We start from the raw sequence: 18,204 nt of genomic DNA, 5'->3' as shown, positions 1-18,204 counted from the left end.
TTAGGGTTTGACCATATTTGGAAAAGTTGTGAATACTAATGAGCTCTGCAGTGACACTCTATTGATATTGAGTTATATGTTGTGAAAAAAGGTGGTTTAATTTATAATTATATGCGAAAAAAGGGCTGACAGATTTGGAGTGTTTGTGTATTTAACATATATGAAAGCACCGACAGGTATTATTATCAACCTCTGCATAAAAAGATCATGTTCATTGCTGTTCTTTAACTCAAGTAAAATTACAGTAAGAGTTAGGTGATATTACACAATGCATAAACGTGCATTAAACACTTATACTCAGCAGTTACATGTGTTTGTTGCCTCATTACAAACCTATAAGACAAATTTCTCAATATATACAATAATATAACAAAAGATGCATTTAAAATGCTTTATACATCTTTGCGGTGGCACTGGATAAATTTAGAATCCATTTATTCTGTGTTCTGACTAGCTGTGAACAGATGTTTTACAGAACTGCTCCTTTACTCTCCTTGCCTAATCCTTTTCAAAATAATAGTCCCACATATAGGGCCCTATCATACACCCAGCGCAGTGTGGCGCAAGGCGTTACGCAGTAGTCTTTTGGTAGTTTAAGTTTGGCGCAAGAGTCGTTTTGAGGCGTTGCGCTAGGCTGTTTAAATAGCAAATGCATTAGCGCTCATTTGTGCGCCCATAGGCGTGCTGGTCTAAAAAGGAAGGCGTTCTGAGGCGGACTTATGGAACAAAATCAATGCCGAAAGTCTTGAATTAAAAAGCTTGTTGAATATCACAAACTGAAAAAAATAATACACCGTATTAACAAGTTCTTGCATTTTAATGACTTGAATTCCAGGGTTTGTATTTTTAGGTCCTGAAATTTAACATAGCTGTTTATTTAAGATGTGAATATTTCAACTAAAAATATTTCAAACACGTTTTCATACTTAAAAATTCAATAATTCATATTCAATTTTCAGATTTCACTTACAAAATATTCAATACCCTTTAAAAATACGATGTATAATATTCAAAAGGTCATTTTCAGTTCATTTTATTTCAGTTCAAATATTCGCTTCCATAAATTCAGTGGATCAAATTCGACTGTTAAAATTCAACATTACATCCGGGAACTGCAGGAAAAGCAATAGATTGCAGATTGAAGATCGCCAGCTGCTCTAGCTTTCACCAGCAGGTGGAGATGGAATAATGTAAGATTTTTAACCCAGTAAACAGGCGAGAAAAAGGCTATTAAAGGCACAAAAGTAGCATTTAATATTAATATCAATGCTTTGGACATTATAAATGATAAAAAGTATGAGTAAAATGAGTAAATGAGGTTTTAGTCATCTATATTTGCCCTTATGTAACGGAAGCCAGCTGGTGATCGCGTAAATATCAGTCCGCGGATCCAGCGAAAGACGTTGTTCTGCAATCTTTAGCATCCTCGTAGCTTGTCTCCCATGCCGGCTCGCTCCCTGCACGGACCGGTGCGGTTACTTGCACATAAACCGTCTTTTGATGAATATGATGTTACACATTGTCTATCTTTATTGACTCTTTCTTCCATAGACGCGAAGTATTATATTGACAGCTAAAGAATATAAACGTAAGAGAAAAAGGAGAGGAAATAGCCTATTATAATAATAATACAACATAGATAAACATTGACAGGGCTAAGAACAATTACGAACAAAGATATTCAAAAGCAGAGAGATTTTATGACAATGTCACACAAAACAGTTTACTTGGAACTGTTAAACAGAGTTCAGGTATGATTTAAGGTTGGGTATGGATGGGGCGTGTAATTTAAAATAATTTAACATAACGTGCGAATGCATTAAAGGAGCGTCAGTTATTATTTAAGCGCAGCTATGTCAGGATTGGGATAGGTTATATAATTTCATTATTTAAACTATGATTATTAATATTAATATTTTATGACATGTATTTGGGCTATTGCGCTTAAATAAGTCATCCGTGATTCTAAATTAATATTTCTATTTATCCTTTTTATCACTCTGTCTTTCTCTTCTTTTTTCTAATTATTGGGGTTCTGCCACGGTTAAACATTTGCAAAATGTCTTAGTTCGTCCAGATTATTGTTTTATTGTTATGTAGCCTATAGGCGAGAAAAAGGTATTAACGCAAAAGTGGCAATGTCGCAGCCAATTATAAGTAATAAAATGAGTCGCCTGTGGTTTGATAATAGGCAGTTATAACTGACTTTAATTTGTTTTCAGTATTATGAGAAAAACGTTATTTATAACTTTTCAGCGACCGTTTGTATTGTATGATTAGCATGTATTTGCTCATTTATTCTATTAACTCTCTTCTGCAAGTGTGTTTTATGATTTCACAAAGTCAAACCATTATGTTTTTATTTTATATTTTGAGATTATCATATTTAAATAAACAATTGCTAGGGTAGCTAATAGTTTCTTTTTTCTTGTTTAAAAAAAAATCAGTAGCCTATAAAATCATAATTTTTGCTTGACAAAGTTATTGGTTTAGGATTCTGGATGCATTTTTGCTAAATGATTGTTGGATACTCATAAGCTCACACTAGTTAAATCAATTATATTATCAGAAATGACAGATATAAGAAATCCATTAATATTCATCACTCTTTTTACAATTATACAAGCAATTTCGCTCCGACGTCAGCTCCACTTTCGGAAATGGTAAACAGCGAGGTGTTATTCTTATAAGCCCAAGCATGACATGTCATGAATGATTAATTTAATAATCGAAACACTGTTGTAGGCTATTCTTATGCTTGGCCAAGTGTCATGACTTTCACTTTAATTTTACATTATTATGCACAAGCCCAGATATCGTCTGAAACTTTGGAAGAATTCCTATCATATATTGGCAGCCATCCAGCATCTCTTAATCAGTTTGATATGCGGCGCTGGCTCTGACCGGCCACCGGAGCTCGCGGCCACTCGTTCGACTTTGTCGTGTGCAAGCCACACATCACAGGCATAAAAACGTCAATCATTTCATTCATTCATCAATTCATTCATTTTCCTTCTGCTTCGTCTCTATTTTAGAGGAAAAGCAATAATCTGGACATTTTGCAAACGTTTAACTGTGGCAGAACCCCAATAATTAGAAAAAAAAGAAGAGAAAGACGATACCAAAGTGATAGCTAAAAAGGATAAATAGAAATATTAATTTAGAATCACGGATGACTTATTTAAGCGCAATAGCCCAAATACATGTCATAAAATATTAATATTAATAATCATAGTTTAAATAATGAAATTATATAACCTATCCCAATCCTGACATAGCTGCGCTTAAATAATAACTGACGCTCCTTTAATGCATTCGCACGTTATGTTAAATTATTTTAAATTACACGCCCCATCCATACCCAACCTTAAATCATACCTGAACTCTGTTTAACAGTTCCAAGTAAACTGTTTTGTGTGACATTGTCATAAAATCTCTCTGCTTTTGAATATCTTTGTTCGTAATTGTTCTTAGCCCTGTCAATGTTTATCTATGTTGTATTATTATTATAATAGGCTATTTCCTCTCCTTTTTCTCTTACGTTTATATTCTTTAGCTGTCAATATAATACTTCGCGTCTATGGAAGAAAGAGTCAATAAAGATAGACAATGTGTAACATCATATTCATCAAAAGACGGTTTATGTGCAAGTAACCGCACCGGTCCGTGCAGGGAGCGAGCCGGCATGGGAGACAAGCTACGAGGATGCTAAAGATTGCAGAACAACGTCTTTCGCTGGATCCGCGGACTGATATTTACGCGATCACCAGCTGGCTTCCGTTACATAAGGGCAAATATAGATGACTAAAACCTCATTTACTCATTTTACTCATACTTTTTATCATTTATAATGTCCAAAGCATTGATATTAATATTAAATGCTACTTTTGTGCCTTTAATAGCCTTTTTCTCGCCTGTTTACTGGGTTAAAAATCTTACATTATTCCATCTCCACCTGCTGGTGAAAGCTAGAGCAGCTGGCGATCTTCAATCTGCAATCTATTGCTTTTCCTGCAGTTCCCGGATGTAATGTTGAATTTTAACGGCAGGCACTTTTTTCCAGGGGTTTCAGTACAGCGTAACCGCTACTGCGTCATCGGGTGGGCGTGGCCTATCTGTGAATTTGCATAGGTCACGGATCATGCGCAGATTGTGAAAACAGCCGTTTGATTCAGATACCTGTACGTATTCGCAGGGGTTTCGTGTCCAATGCCTTTTATATGCAGTACTAAATAGCTGTCCTGATCGCAGGTGTTTCTTGTGAAGTCAGTGTATGTTATATTAAACAATTAACTTAGGATACCTCTCAGATTACATTAATACTGTTATAACTTAAGATACCTGTCCCGATCCCACGGCTTTTATGCCAAATACTTTATATATCATATACAGTAACATCAGATACCTGTCCTGGTCCCAGGTGTTTCATGTATGATCACTTTTATATTAGTTAACATCAGATACCTGTCCTGATCTCAGGTGTTTCATGTATGATCACTTTTATATTAGTTAACATCAGATACCTGTCCTGATCTCAGGGGTTTCATGTATGATCACTTTTATATATAGTAACATCAGATACCTGTCCTGATCTCAGGTGTTTCATGTATGATCACTTTTATATTATATACAGTAACATCAGATACCTGTCCTGATCTCAGGTGTTTCATGTATGATCAATTTTATATACAGTAACATCAGATACCTGTCCTGATCTCAGGTGTTTCATGTATGATCAATTTTATATACAGTAACATCAGATACCTGTCCTGATCCCAGGGGTTTCATGTATGATCACTTTTATATACATTAACATCAGATACCTGTCCTGATCCCAGGGGTTTCATGTATGATCACTTTTATATATAGTAACATCAGATACCTGTCCTGATCTCAGGGGTTTCATGTATGATCACTTTTATATTATATACATTAACATCAGATACCTGTCCTGATCCCAGGGGTTTCATGTATGATCACTTTTATATACATTAACATCAGATACCTGTCCTGATCCCAGGTGTTTCATGTATGATCACTTTTATATACAGTAACATCAGATACCTGTCCTGATCCCAGGGGTTTCATGTATGATCACTTTTATATACATTAACATCAGATACCTGTCCTGATCCCAGGGGTTTCATGTATGATCACTTTTATATACAGTAACATCAGATACCTGTCCTGATCCCAGGGGTTTCATGTATGATCACTTTTATATACATTAACATCAGATACCTGTCCTGATCCCAGGGGTTTCATGTATGATCACTTTTATATACAGTAACATCAGATACCTGTCCTGATCCCAGGGGTTTCATGTATGATCACTTTTATATACATTAACATCAGATACCTGTCCTGATCCCAGGGGTTTCATGTATGATCACTTTCATATACAGTAACATCAGATACCTGTCCTGATCTCAGGGGTTTCATGTATGATCAATTTTATATACAGTAACATCAGATACCTGTCCTGATCTCAGGGGTTTCATGTATGATCAATTTTATATACAGTAACATCAGATACCTGTCCTGATCCCAGGGGTTTCCTGTATGATCACTTTTATATTATATACAGTAACATCAGATACCTGTCCTGATCCCAGGGGTTTCATGTATGATCACTTTTATATTATATACATTAACATCAGATACCTGTCCTGATCCCAGGGGTTTCATGTATGATCACTTTTATATTAGTTAACATCAGATACCTGTCCTGATCTCAGGGGTTTCATGTATGATCACTTTTATATTATATACAGTAACATCAGATACCTGTCCTGATCTCAGGGGTTTCATGTATGATCACTTTTATATTATATACAGTAACATCAGATACCTGTCCTGATCCCAGGGGTTTCATGTATGATCACTTTTATATTAGTTAACATCAGATACCTGTCCTGATCTCAGGTGTTTCATGTATGATCAATTTTATATTATATACAGTAACATCAGATACCTGTCCTGATCCCAGGGGTTTCATGTATGATCACTTTTATATACATTAACATCAGATACCTGTCCTGATCCCAGGGGTTTCATGTATGATCACTTTTATATATATTAACATCAGATACCTGTCCTGATCTCAGGTGTTTCATGTATGATCAATTTTATATACAGTAACATCAGATACCTGTCCTGATCTCAGGTGTTTCATGTATGATCAATTTTATATACAGTAACATCAGATACCTGTCCTGATCCCAGGGGTTTCATGTATGATCACTTTTATATACAGTAACATCAGATACCTGTCCTGATCTCAGGGGTTTCATGTATGATCAATTTTATATACAGTAACATCAGATACCTGTCCTGATCCCAGGGGTTTCATGTATGATCACTTTTATATTAGTTAACATCAGATACCTGTCCTGATCCCAGGTGTTTCATGTATGATCAATTTTATATTATATACAGTAACATCAGATACCTGTCCTGATCCCAGGGGTTTCATGTATGATCACTTTTATATTATATACATTAACATCAGATACCTGTCCTGATCTCAGGGGTTTCATGTATGATCACTTTTATATTATATACAGTAACATCAGATACCTGTCCTGATCCCAGGGGTTTCATGTATGATCACTTTTATATTAGTTAACATCAGATACCTGTCCTGATCTCAGGTGTTTCATGTATGATCAATTTTATATTATATACAGTAACATCAGATACCTGTCCTGATCCCAGGGGTTTCATTTATGATCACTTTTATATACATTAACATCAGATACCTGTCCTGATCCCAGGGGTTTCATGTATGATCACTTTTATATATAGTAACATCAGATACCTGTCCTGATCCCAGGGGTTTCATGTATGGTCAATTTTATATACAGTAACATCAGATACCTGTCCTGATCTCAGGTGTTTCATGTATGATCACTTTTATATACAGTAACATCAGATACCTGTCCTGATCCCAGGGGTTTCATGTATGATCACTTTTATATTAGTTAACATCAAATACCTGTCCTGATCCCAGGGGTTTCATGTATGATCACTTTTATATTAGTTAACATCAGATACCTGTCCTGATCCCAGTTGTTTTGTGTATGATGACTTTAAATAAAAATAGAAAATAAATATGAGTTATGTTAATTAACTAAGATCGAGAAAGAAAAATTAACCACGATTTATTACAGAAAATGTGGTATTTATTTGTTTAAACATGACTGAATACCATATTTTAAACTACAAAAACACGGTTAATCTTACCACAACCATTATTATTTGGTTTAAAATGGAAGTACAAAAGCCCAGAGACAGTAAAACGGAGTAAAACGAGGTCAGCCATTTTTGCTAATGAAATCTTTAAAATATAACATTATAAAAACAAAAAAATAACCTGTATGATTGTTTTTTTCCCTCGTTATCCACCGCGGTAAGTTCTTTATCCATAATCATCCTGTTTGAAATGACCGCGCTAAAAAAGAACCTGTACTGCGCATGCTCGGTGACCTCTCAGTATTGTTTTTTTTTTTAAGGGGGCGTTTCCCAAACGTCGACCGAGCCACGCCCATTTTACGTCGTGGTAATGAAACCCCTGGAATTTAGTGCATGCCGAATTTTAACAGTCGAATTTGATCCACTGAATTTATGGAAGCGAATATTTGAACTGAAATAAAATGAACTGAAAATGACCTTTTGAATATTATACATCGTATTTTTAAAGGGTATTGAATATTTTGTAAGTGAAATCTGAAAATTGAATATGAATTATTGAATTTTTAAGTATGAAAACGTGTTTGAAATATTTTTAGTTGAAATATTCACATCTTAAATAAACAGCTATGTTAAATTTCAGGACCTAAAAATACAAACCCTGGAATTCAAGTCATTAAAATGCAAGAACTTGTTAATACGGTGTATTATTTTTTTCAGTTTGTGATATTCAACAAGCTTTTTAATTCAAGACTTTCGGCATTGATTTTGTTCCATACGGACTGCTGGCGCGTTGCTATTTTGAGAATCTATAATAGATTTTTCATTAGACCAAAACTAACCCGGTCTAAACTCCGGCGCAGAGTTGCGCCTCGCTTAAGCACTGCTTAATTCACACAAGAGAGCAACAGGCAAATATCTTTACATATGAAAAAAATTAAATATTAAGGATATATATAGGATATAATAAGAATAGATATAGTATATAAATATAAAGGATTAAAATATTACAAAACATATTATTTTCTAGCCTACATAAATATGAAAAACCACTGCTTTTATGTTTTCTTCATCTCGAGAGGTTTATTTAGTTCATTCATAACAATTTGCTTTTGTATAATGTTATTATTAGCAGTATTATTTATTATATCCATATTTATATTTGTTTTATTAAAAACAAGCTTAGATTTGCCCACCTGTCAGGTTTTAGACCATATGGGGCAAAGCATGTGTTTTAGGATATAACTCAGGTTTTTGAGCACATTTTGCTATTATTATTCATTTATTCATTTGCTGGAAATTAGAACTGAATTTAGAAATAGTTTTGAAACGAATATTTGCGCTTAACAAACAAAATTATTTATTTATAGACTAATTGTTGTCTGTGCGTAAAGGTTTCCCTATCCAAGAGCGAATGTGAAAGTGATCCATTATCTCTCATTCTCACGCAGTAGATGCTCTGTTTAACAGTTTTCTGTTAAAAAACTGTTAACTGTTTGCTTGTGAAATGCTCATTTTTTTTTCCACTTAGACTTACTTTACGTCCTGTAAATAGCGAATGCGCTCTTGGCGCGACGCAGCTGACTCTTAAAGGTAATGGGAGATGAGACTCTTATTGGTTTATTCTTAAAACACACCTATAACTCATTAAGAAAATAAACTCAACCCTTTTAAACCATGCGCCGAAGCGCAAGGCAAATTTCCCGTCCTTAAATTAGCAAAAACGCGTCCTGACACGCCCTGAAAGCATTTGCGCCCTGCGTTTTGCGCATGGATCGTCAAAATAGAGCCCATAGTGTTTATAGAAAATCATCATACCCATTTGAATTAATGACTTTATTTGTCATGCAGCCTGCAATCAAATCAAACTATAATAACTGTCCCAGTCTTGAAATGATTTTGCAGCCTTCTTCTAAACCAGGGGTGTCCAAACTTTTTCTTATGAAGGGCCAAAATCTAAACTTGAATAAGGCTAGTGGGCCGAAGGTAAATATAGTTGCCATGGGTAAATTCCAAATTTATTTGATAATATTTAAAAATGACAAGAAAACATGGCTTTATATTAACTAATCCAGTATTTTTTTTACATTTTATAATGAACTTATGACAGTAAAAACAAAACAATCTCATTTATAACAGAATTACAGTAGTTTTTGCCGTGACTTGCTTGCCAATGTCTTCTGCATAGCTCTGTTGAATTGACAGTATTTCTATTTTAAACAATCTGATTCATTTACAAGATTTAATTATTTAATTTCCGTTTCATAATGACGTTCTCTGTGTTAATGGCATTCGCCCCAAACCTCCCCATCATTCTCACAATCCTCTAAGTTGGGATGGTGGGACAAATCAAATGTTACAATGGGCCAACTTTGGCTCATAGGCCTTACTTTGGGCATCTGTGTTTAAAACTGTGCCTTTCTACAACTTTATCCTAAAGGTCTTTTGAAAGCAGGGTATAATGTGAGTAATGGTATAGATTTTCACAAGGTATGATGATTTCCTATAGGCACTGTTTACATATTACAATGTGCAATGTTTAATACAATCTTAGATAAACGTAAAAATATGGGAAAAAATTATCATTGTTGTAATCTCACAAAGAAATGTTGTTTCGAATCAAATATTAATGATCCCATGTGGATCGTCACAGTGTTTTGTTCCGATTGATTGATTTTTCTTTTTTTCAAACTGAGAAAATGCTTTGTTTTAAAACTGTTGACATCAGGATGAATTAAAAACATATTAGCATTACATGTTGATTTCAATATGTCTACAGTTTAATCTTTAACTTCATGTAAGGAAGTTGTTCTTTGAACCCAAAAATCAAATTAAAGTTGATTATAGCTTGATCTCTTTAACAATTTACAATTTAATTCCAGCCGCTGTGATAAAAGGCAATGAACTTGGCAATGAAAGCCAGAACTTCTGTATATAAACATACATACACACTTTATTAATTACACCTTTCCAACTGCTTGTTGGAAAAGCATCAGAATGGGGAAGGAAGGTGATTTAAGTGACTTTGAATGTGGCATGGTTGTTGGTGCCAGACGGTCTGGACTGAGTATTTCAGAAACTGCTGATCTACTGGGTTTTTCCACACACAACCATCTCTAGGGGTTTACAGAGAATGGTCCGAAAATAAGAAAATATCCAGTGAGTGACAGATCAAGGCAAATACCTTGTTGATGCTAGAGGTCAGAGGAGAATGGCCAGACTGGTTCGAGCTAATAGAAAGACAACAGAAACTCAAATAACCACTGGATATAACCGAGAGGATCTCTGAATGCACAACACGTCCAACCTTGAGGTGGATGGGCTACAGCAGCAGAAGACCACACCGGTTGTCACTCCTGTCAGCTAAGAACAGAAAACTGACGCTACAATTCCTACAGGCTAACCAAAACTGGACAATAGAAGATAGGAAAAACGTTGCCTAAAGAGTCTCGATTGCTGATGCGACATTCAATGGTAGAGTCAGAATTTGGCGTTCACAAAATGAAAACATGAATCCATCCTGCTTTCTATCAATGGTTCAGGCTGTTGGTGGCGGTGTAATGGTGTGGGGCACATTTCTTGGCACACTTTGGGTCCATTAGTACCAATTAAACATTGTGCCAATGCCACAGCCTACCTGAGTATTGTTGCTGACCATGTCCATCCCTTTATGATATCCCTATATCTTCTGATGGCTACTTCCAGGAAAATGCACCATGTCATAAAGGGGGAATCATCTCAGACTGGTTTCTTGAACATGACAATGAGTTCACTGTTCTCAAATGGCCTCCACATTCACCAGAACTCAATCCAATAGAGCACCTTTGGCATGTGGTGGAACGGGAGATTCACATCATTGATGTGCAGCTGGCAAATCTGCAGCAACTGCGTGAGGCTATCATATCAATATAGACCAAAATCTCCGAGGAATATTTACAGTGCCTTGTTGAATCTATGCCACAAAGGATTAAAGCAGTTGTGAATGTAATAAGGGTCTAACCTGGTACTTGTAAGCTGTTGAGTGTACATTGTGTATTGTTGCAAAGACGAATGGCAACAAGCCCATATTTCCTGTGGAAACAGGTGCCACTCAAATAGAATTGTTCCAAGCTCAATGTTTTTGAATGGGGTTACGGCTTTGAACACTGGCTGGTTATGTACTTGCCCAAAATTAATATCAAGTCATTTTAAACCTGAAAACTTTTTGTAGCTTTAAGCAACAAATTTCTGTCTGTGGTTCACCTAATGGGCAACAGTGTGACTAATACCAACAATTTCTGAATTCTACATACAGTATAGCCCCTTTAAACGATGCCATATTTTCTCTATATTAATTAATTATGTTCTGAAAACTGACCTTGGTTTTTCTGCACTGATATGCCACCAGCATGCTGATTAGCACAAGGATCATGAAGAGGCCCTGCACAGCCAGAACAGCCGTCCTCAGGAGCCAGTCCTCCTGCACCCAACACGGGGCTCCATCCTCACATTCAGCACAGCCGGGCCAGCACGGCACACACACAGGGACTTCTGGGTAACAAGCTTGGGTGTTATTCTCACGGTTGTTCCCTGGAACAAGATATATCATCATTTGCTGTTCTTTGCTGTTTTGGATTTAAATGTTATACACATTACTTTCACCTACAACAATCCTACAGTGTAATTAATGATGCATTATAGATTAGTATATAAATGCTTCAAAGTTTGTTTACAGCCTGTTTATATTCAATTGTTTTATATACATATAATATAATATAATATAATATAATATAATATAATATAATATAATATAATATAATATAATATAATATAATATGTTTATTAATTCATTCATTTTCTTGTCAGCTTAGTCTCATTATTAATCCATGTTCGCCGCAGGGGAATGAACCACCAACTTATCCAGCACGTTTTTACACAGCGGATGCCCTTCCAGCCGCAACCCATCTCTGTGAAACATCTACACACACACTCATACACTACGGACAATTTAGCCTACAAAATTCACCTGTGCCGCATGTCTTTGGACTGTGGGGGAAACCGGAGCACCCGTGGGAAACCCACACAAAATCAGGGAGAACATGCAAACTCCACAGAAACGCCAACTGAGCCGAGGTTTGAACCAGCAACCTTCTTGCTGTAAGGCGACAGCACTACCTACTGCGCCACTGCATCACCCTAATATAATATAATATAATATAATATAATATAATATAATATAATATAATATAATATAATATAATATAATATAATATAATAAAGCTAGTGGTTCTCATTATTGAATGATATATATTGCACAAATGACAAATCATCATTTACCATATTTTATTGACTCTTTTCACCAATTTTTTTTGCACTGAAAAACCAAGACAGTCCAAGACTGTCCAAACCAAACCAAGAAATCATAAATATATGAGGGAATATAAAAGTGTAATTTCTAGACCTGGTAGGTCATGAAAGTTTTAAAATGTCATAAATTATTTTTTAAGGAATATTTTTTTAAATATTTACATTCTGATTTATTATATACATCAGGTAATCTTATTGTAAAAAGTACTTTTATTACTTTTTAATCCAGTAAATTATAACTAGAAAAGTATTCGTTCTTATTGAAAAGAACTGTTATTGGAAATACCAAACAGAAAAAAAACACAAAAATTTACAAAAACAAACATGTTAAAGCATGTTTGTTGCCTTTCTTATTATCATATACTATATTACTACATTGTATATTAGATATTACTATATACTATTAACAGCAGGGGCAGATTTAACCCATAAGTAGGTAAGCAGCCACTTAAGCCCCCTGGAAATTTGAGGGGGCCCAATAAATACCTAGAAGTATAAATTATATCTGTATATTATACAGTTAAAGTCAGAATTATTAGCCCCCCTGAATTATTAGACCCTTTGTTTATTTTTTTCCCCAATTTCTCTTTAACAGAAAGAAGACTTTTCAACACATATCTAAAAATAATAGTTTTAATAACTCATCTCTAATAACTGATTTATTTTATTTTTGCCCTGATGACAGTAAATAATATTTGACTAAATATTTTTCAAGACACTTCTTTACAGCTTAAAGTGACATTTAAAGGCTTAACTAGGTTAATTAGGTTAACTAGGCAGGTTATGGTAATTAGGCAAGTTATTGTGACTATCGAAAAAAAAAAATAGCTTAAAAGGGCCTAATAATTTTGACCTTAAAATGGTTTATAAAAATTAAAAACTGCTTTTAATCTAGCCGTAATAAAGCAAATAAGACTTTCTCCAGAAAAAAAAAATTACCAGACATACTGTGAAAATGTCCTTGTTAAACAGCATTTAGGAAACATTTAAAAATGAAAAAAAAAATTTAAATAAATAATAATAATAATAAATTAATCAATCAAAGGGGGGCTAAAAAATCTGACTTCAACTATGTGTGTGTGTGTGTGTGTGTGTGTGTGTGTGTGTGTGTGTGTGTGTGTAAAAATAATGTAGCCAGAGTCTTACAAAACGTGAAATTTTTCTATAATTGTATGTTTGTGCAAATTGGTCTTCCACAACGAAAGTGTATTATTAAAAAATAGATTTAATTTTAAGAAAAATAAATGTAAAAAAGACGAGTGAGTGATATAGGAAGACGACACAAAAATACAAATAAAATAAATAAAAATACTTATTAGTAATGCATAGTAGGACTGTTGGGCCTAATGGCTGGAATTACTTATAGGGCTCCAAATAACTAAATTTGCCCTTGATTAAAAAGCATCATGTTAACTATATAATAAAACAAGTCTTAACCGACTGTAAACCAATGATTTATCATTAAGGGCCAAAATGGTCAAAACAATGAAAGTTTGAAATACACTAAAACAATCAAAACCGAGGTATTTATTTTATTGATAATGTAAGGTAATAAACTTGATTGTTTTATGTTCAGCGAATAAGTTAACCTAACAAATCGTTTGTGTGGAACCCAACATTTCTTACAGTAAGTTTTATGTAAAAAAAAAACATTTTAAAAAGCATATTAAAAGTCTTGAGTCTTTCAATTATTCTTGCAGAAACGTGGAGTGATTTCTTGGATGCAATTGATTCCTTACTTTTGTTCTGTATGTCTGAGATTGGACTGTAGTAGCCCTTTTTACATCGGCAGCAGTACTGACCCATCCGGAAGCCCTGTTGTGGAATGGGCTCACACTGGGAGAAAAAGAGAAAAGAAAAGTCATGCACTTTTGTCTGTCATCTGCTTTACCTTCATCAGTAAAGAAAAGTGTTGCTCCTAGAAAGGGGGAATGAGCTGCCAGCGGCTCTGTGATGATGATGGTGTGCTCTCAGCTTTCTGCCATTAATTGCATGTGCAGTCTCTCATCAGCGGTTTATCTGAGAGTCGGCTGACCCACACATCAGACTCACTCTGAGTTAATCTAAGCTAAATCCTAAATGGAAGGGTAATACCTCTATTGGCAGAGCTTGATCTTTTTATTCAAGGAAATCCATCACTGTCCACATACATTTTTATGTTGTTTTCAGGTTTTATCATTATTCAATCAGGACGAGACACAAAAATGGATAGTTCAGCCAAAAAATTACATTATTGTCAACAAATATTACTCATCCCTAAACCGGCCTTTTTTTTCTCCTGTTGAACACAAAAGATGATATTTCGAAGAATGTTGCAAAGCGGTGCCTACGTACTACCATATATATTTTTTTCCTACTACAGAAGTGAATTGTTACAGGTTTCTAAAACATTCTTCAAAATATCTACTTTTATATTCAATAGACAATACTAATTCCTAAAAGGTGCGGAATATGTACATTAAACTTTGTATGACTATATATATTTGTTTCATGATGTGTAACACTTTATCTTACAATAAGATTGGTTAATGTTAGTGAAGTCACAACAAGCAAGAATCAATTCATTAGTTACATTAAATATTACCTTTTTAATGTTTATTAATATAAAATACTTCACAAAGTTTTTAATAATATAGATTATATCTACTAAATTGTAAACATTGCAATAAGGTCCCATCAGTTTACATTAGTTAATGCAGTGGATAACATTAACTAGATATTTGTGATATATTTGTTACTGTTTTTTTATATATAGTAAAAATATATTAAAGTACAACTATCATCATTAAATCTTTATTAAATGTTAGTTTATATTAACGGACACAAGTTTAGATTTATTTATCTTATAAATGTTGACATTTCTAATAATATTAATACATGTTTGAGGAATATTTGTTATTAGTTTGTTTAAACAAGTGCAGTTGCGAAATTAATGTAAAAAATAACCGTAATTTCAATGGTTAAAAAAGAACTGTAAAAATGCTACAGTGAAAATCTGTAATCTGGTTAACAGTAAAATGACTGCAGGATTCCCTGCATGACACTTCACTTTTTATGCGTTTATGTTGAAATCACTGTGCTTCTTTTTTGTTTCTCTTATCAGTGATGCACATTAAAATTTTGAATGTTGAAAAATAATGTTTTATGGGATAATTTTAATTCTATGTGTGTTGCCATGATGTTTAGTTGTGTTAAAGACACTAAGGGCCCTATCATACAGCTGGCGCAAGTCGCAAGATGTATATGGTGCAATTTGTTGCTATATTCACACCAGAGCGAATGTATTTTTCATGTTTTGCACTACGTTGTTTAAATAGCGAATCCATTTGTGCCACTTTGTGGACTCGGGTGTGCCGGTCTATGAAGGAGGTGCGTTAAGTATTGTTGACAAGTTGCTATTTTGAGAAACTGAAATAGATTGCACCATCGACAAAAGCTGGTCTAAAGTTCAGTTTGTATACTATTAGCAGTATTATTCATTATATGTATATTTATTTATGTTTTCTTTTCGGCTCAGTTTCTTTATTACTCAGGGGTCGCCACAATGGAATGAACCACCAATCACCAGCATATGTTATAGGCAGCGGATGCCCTTCCAGTCACAACCCAACACTGGAATACATACACTCTTGTATTCACACACATACTCTACGGCCAGTTTAGCTTATTCAATTCACTTATAGCGCATGCCTTTGGACTGTGGGGGAACCAAAGCACCCGGTGGAAGTCCATGCAAACACGGGGAGAACATGCAAACTCTGCACAGAAATGCCAACTGACCCAGCCGGGGCTTGAATCAGCGACCTTCTTGTTGTGAGGCGATCGTGCTACCCACTGCGCCACCATGACGCCTTTATGCATATTTATATTTGTTTTAATTAAAACAAGTTAAGATTTGTCTACCTGTTGGGTTTTGGAGATGAATGCATCACCATATGGGGTATAAGAATAGGATGTGTGTTTGGACAACTTTTTTACCAAACTTCATTGTTATTGTTTATTCATTCGTTTGCTGGAAATTAGAGCTGAATTTAGAAATCGTTTTGAAGCAAATCTTTGAGCTTCACAAACCAAATTAAATATGTAGGCTAATGGATGTCTTCGGTGGAGTGCGTACAGCACCGTTTCCTTATCCACAAAAGTACAGGAGTAAAGATTAAAAGTAAAGTAAAGAGAAAGTAAAGAGGCAGAATGGAAGAAGCTTATTCTTTATCCTTGCACTGATGGTCTGTAAAGCGTTCAGTTTTTCCACTTACAAAGTCCACTTTGTAAATAGCAAATGAACCATGGCACGACGCAAGGACTCTTAAGGGGAATAGGAAATGAGACTCTGATTGGTTTAATGCACATTGTGCTCAAAACACATCCATAACTCATTAATAGAATAAACATAACCCTGTTAGACCATGCACCAGGTCTTTTTCCATCCTTAAAATAGCAAAGGTCGATTCGGACATGCCATTAATGCTTTTGCACCATGTGCTTTAGACTTTGATCTTAGATCGTTAAAATAGAGTCCTTGGTGTCTCCTCTATATCAGTTTGTCTCTGATTGTGGGAAAAGTTGTTTGATATAAGAATTGATTCATCATGTGTTGTTTTTGTCTGTGTAACAAAGATATGACATGTCGATGTTTGTACTTCAAAACACTGGTGTATAATACTGTAAAAAAAATGAAATACGGCAATTTAATTAAAAATTATGGAAAATTCTTTAATGGTTTCTACCATATTTTATGCGGTAACGTTCTGGCAACCACAGCTGCCTTTTTTAATGTAAATTTTACATATTTTTTTTGTGAAGTCCCAGTTATTCTGTATTGTTACTACATATAATTAGTTAACTATATGTACTTATTTTATGGTTAGGTTTACAATAAGAAAGTTGTGTATGATTGGTTGCATGTAATTGTGCATGATTCGTTGTTATTACTGTAGTAATTACATAGAATATGTGTAAACTGTAAACTAGTATTACAGTAACTCTTTAGTTAAACTAACACTCATTTTTGTATCTGTACTTTACTGAAATACATGAAAAGCTATTGAGTAGAATAAATTAAAAAGTGTTGGTAACTTATTGCCAATGACTTGCACAGTCATTTGTCTACTGGTTTCTAACATCCTTCAACATGCTGTATTTTGTGTTCATCAGGAAAAAAAGAAGTTCATAAAAGTTTAAAACCACTTCATGGTGAATATATGACACCAAAATTTTCATTTTTGAGTCAACTTTTTCTTTAAATACCCATGTAAATATATCATACATCATGTCAAATTAATATTTCATACAATGATGCATCATCATGCCACAAAAAGGGTTCTATTAATACTCTGCTCCTTTCATTTATAGGCGGATCAAGTCAATTCTCATTAAATTCGTTCAGTGTGCCAAATCCTGCCGTTGTTTAACCTGTCAACACCTGTGAGTTTGTGCTCTGGTAGGTCAGGATGAGGGGGGTGGGGAGGGGGTTGTCTGAGTCTTGGGGGTGGGTGGTGTAGAGCTTCTGCTCTATGTTTGGGGGTCAGAGTTGGGTGGGTTGGTGGTGGGGGGTTGTGTATGTGAGCATCACAGGATTATCAGTCTAATCCTTCAGATCATCCTGCACCCAGTGCTCACATCTTTAAATAGAAGGTCTGGATGAAAGTGGGAGGATGATGATGGAAA

General features: G+C 34.7%; 1 protein-coding gene across 4 annotated transcripts in view; it reads right to left on the bottom strand.

The window, feature by feature from the left end:
- Positions 1–18,204, bottom strand: part of gpr179 (G protein-coupled receptor 179) — a 98,503-nt gene that overhangs the window by 30,536 nt on the left and 49,763 nt on the right. For all 4 annotated transcript variants that reach the window (XM_073916479.1, XM_073916478.1, XM_073916480.1 and 1 more), the window contains 2 exons: positions 14,277–14,373; positions 11,549–11,760 (listed from right to left, as the gene is read on the bottom strand). In XM_073916479.1, the coding sequence (XP_073772580.1) occupies positions 11,549–11,760; positions 14,277–14,373 (309 nt within the window). The remainder of the gene's footprint in view (positions 1–11,548; positions 11,761–14,276; positions 14,374–18,204) is intronic.

The sequence above is a fragment of the Danio rerio genome, chromosome 11 (genome assembly GCF_049306965.1).
Source record: "Danio rerio strain Tuebingen ecotype United States chromosome 11, GRCz12tu, whole genome shotgun sequence".
Taxonomy (NCBI): domain Eukaryota; kingdom Metazoa; phylum Chordata; class Actinopteri; order Cypriniformes; family Danionidae; genus Danio; species Danio rerio.
Note: the sequence above shows the minus strand (reverse complement) of the source record. Positions and strands in the feature narration are given on the sequence as shown.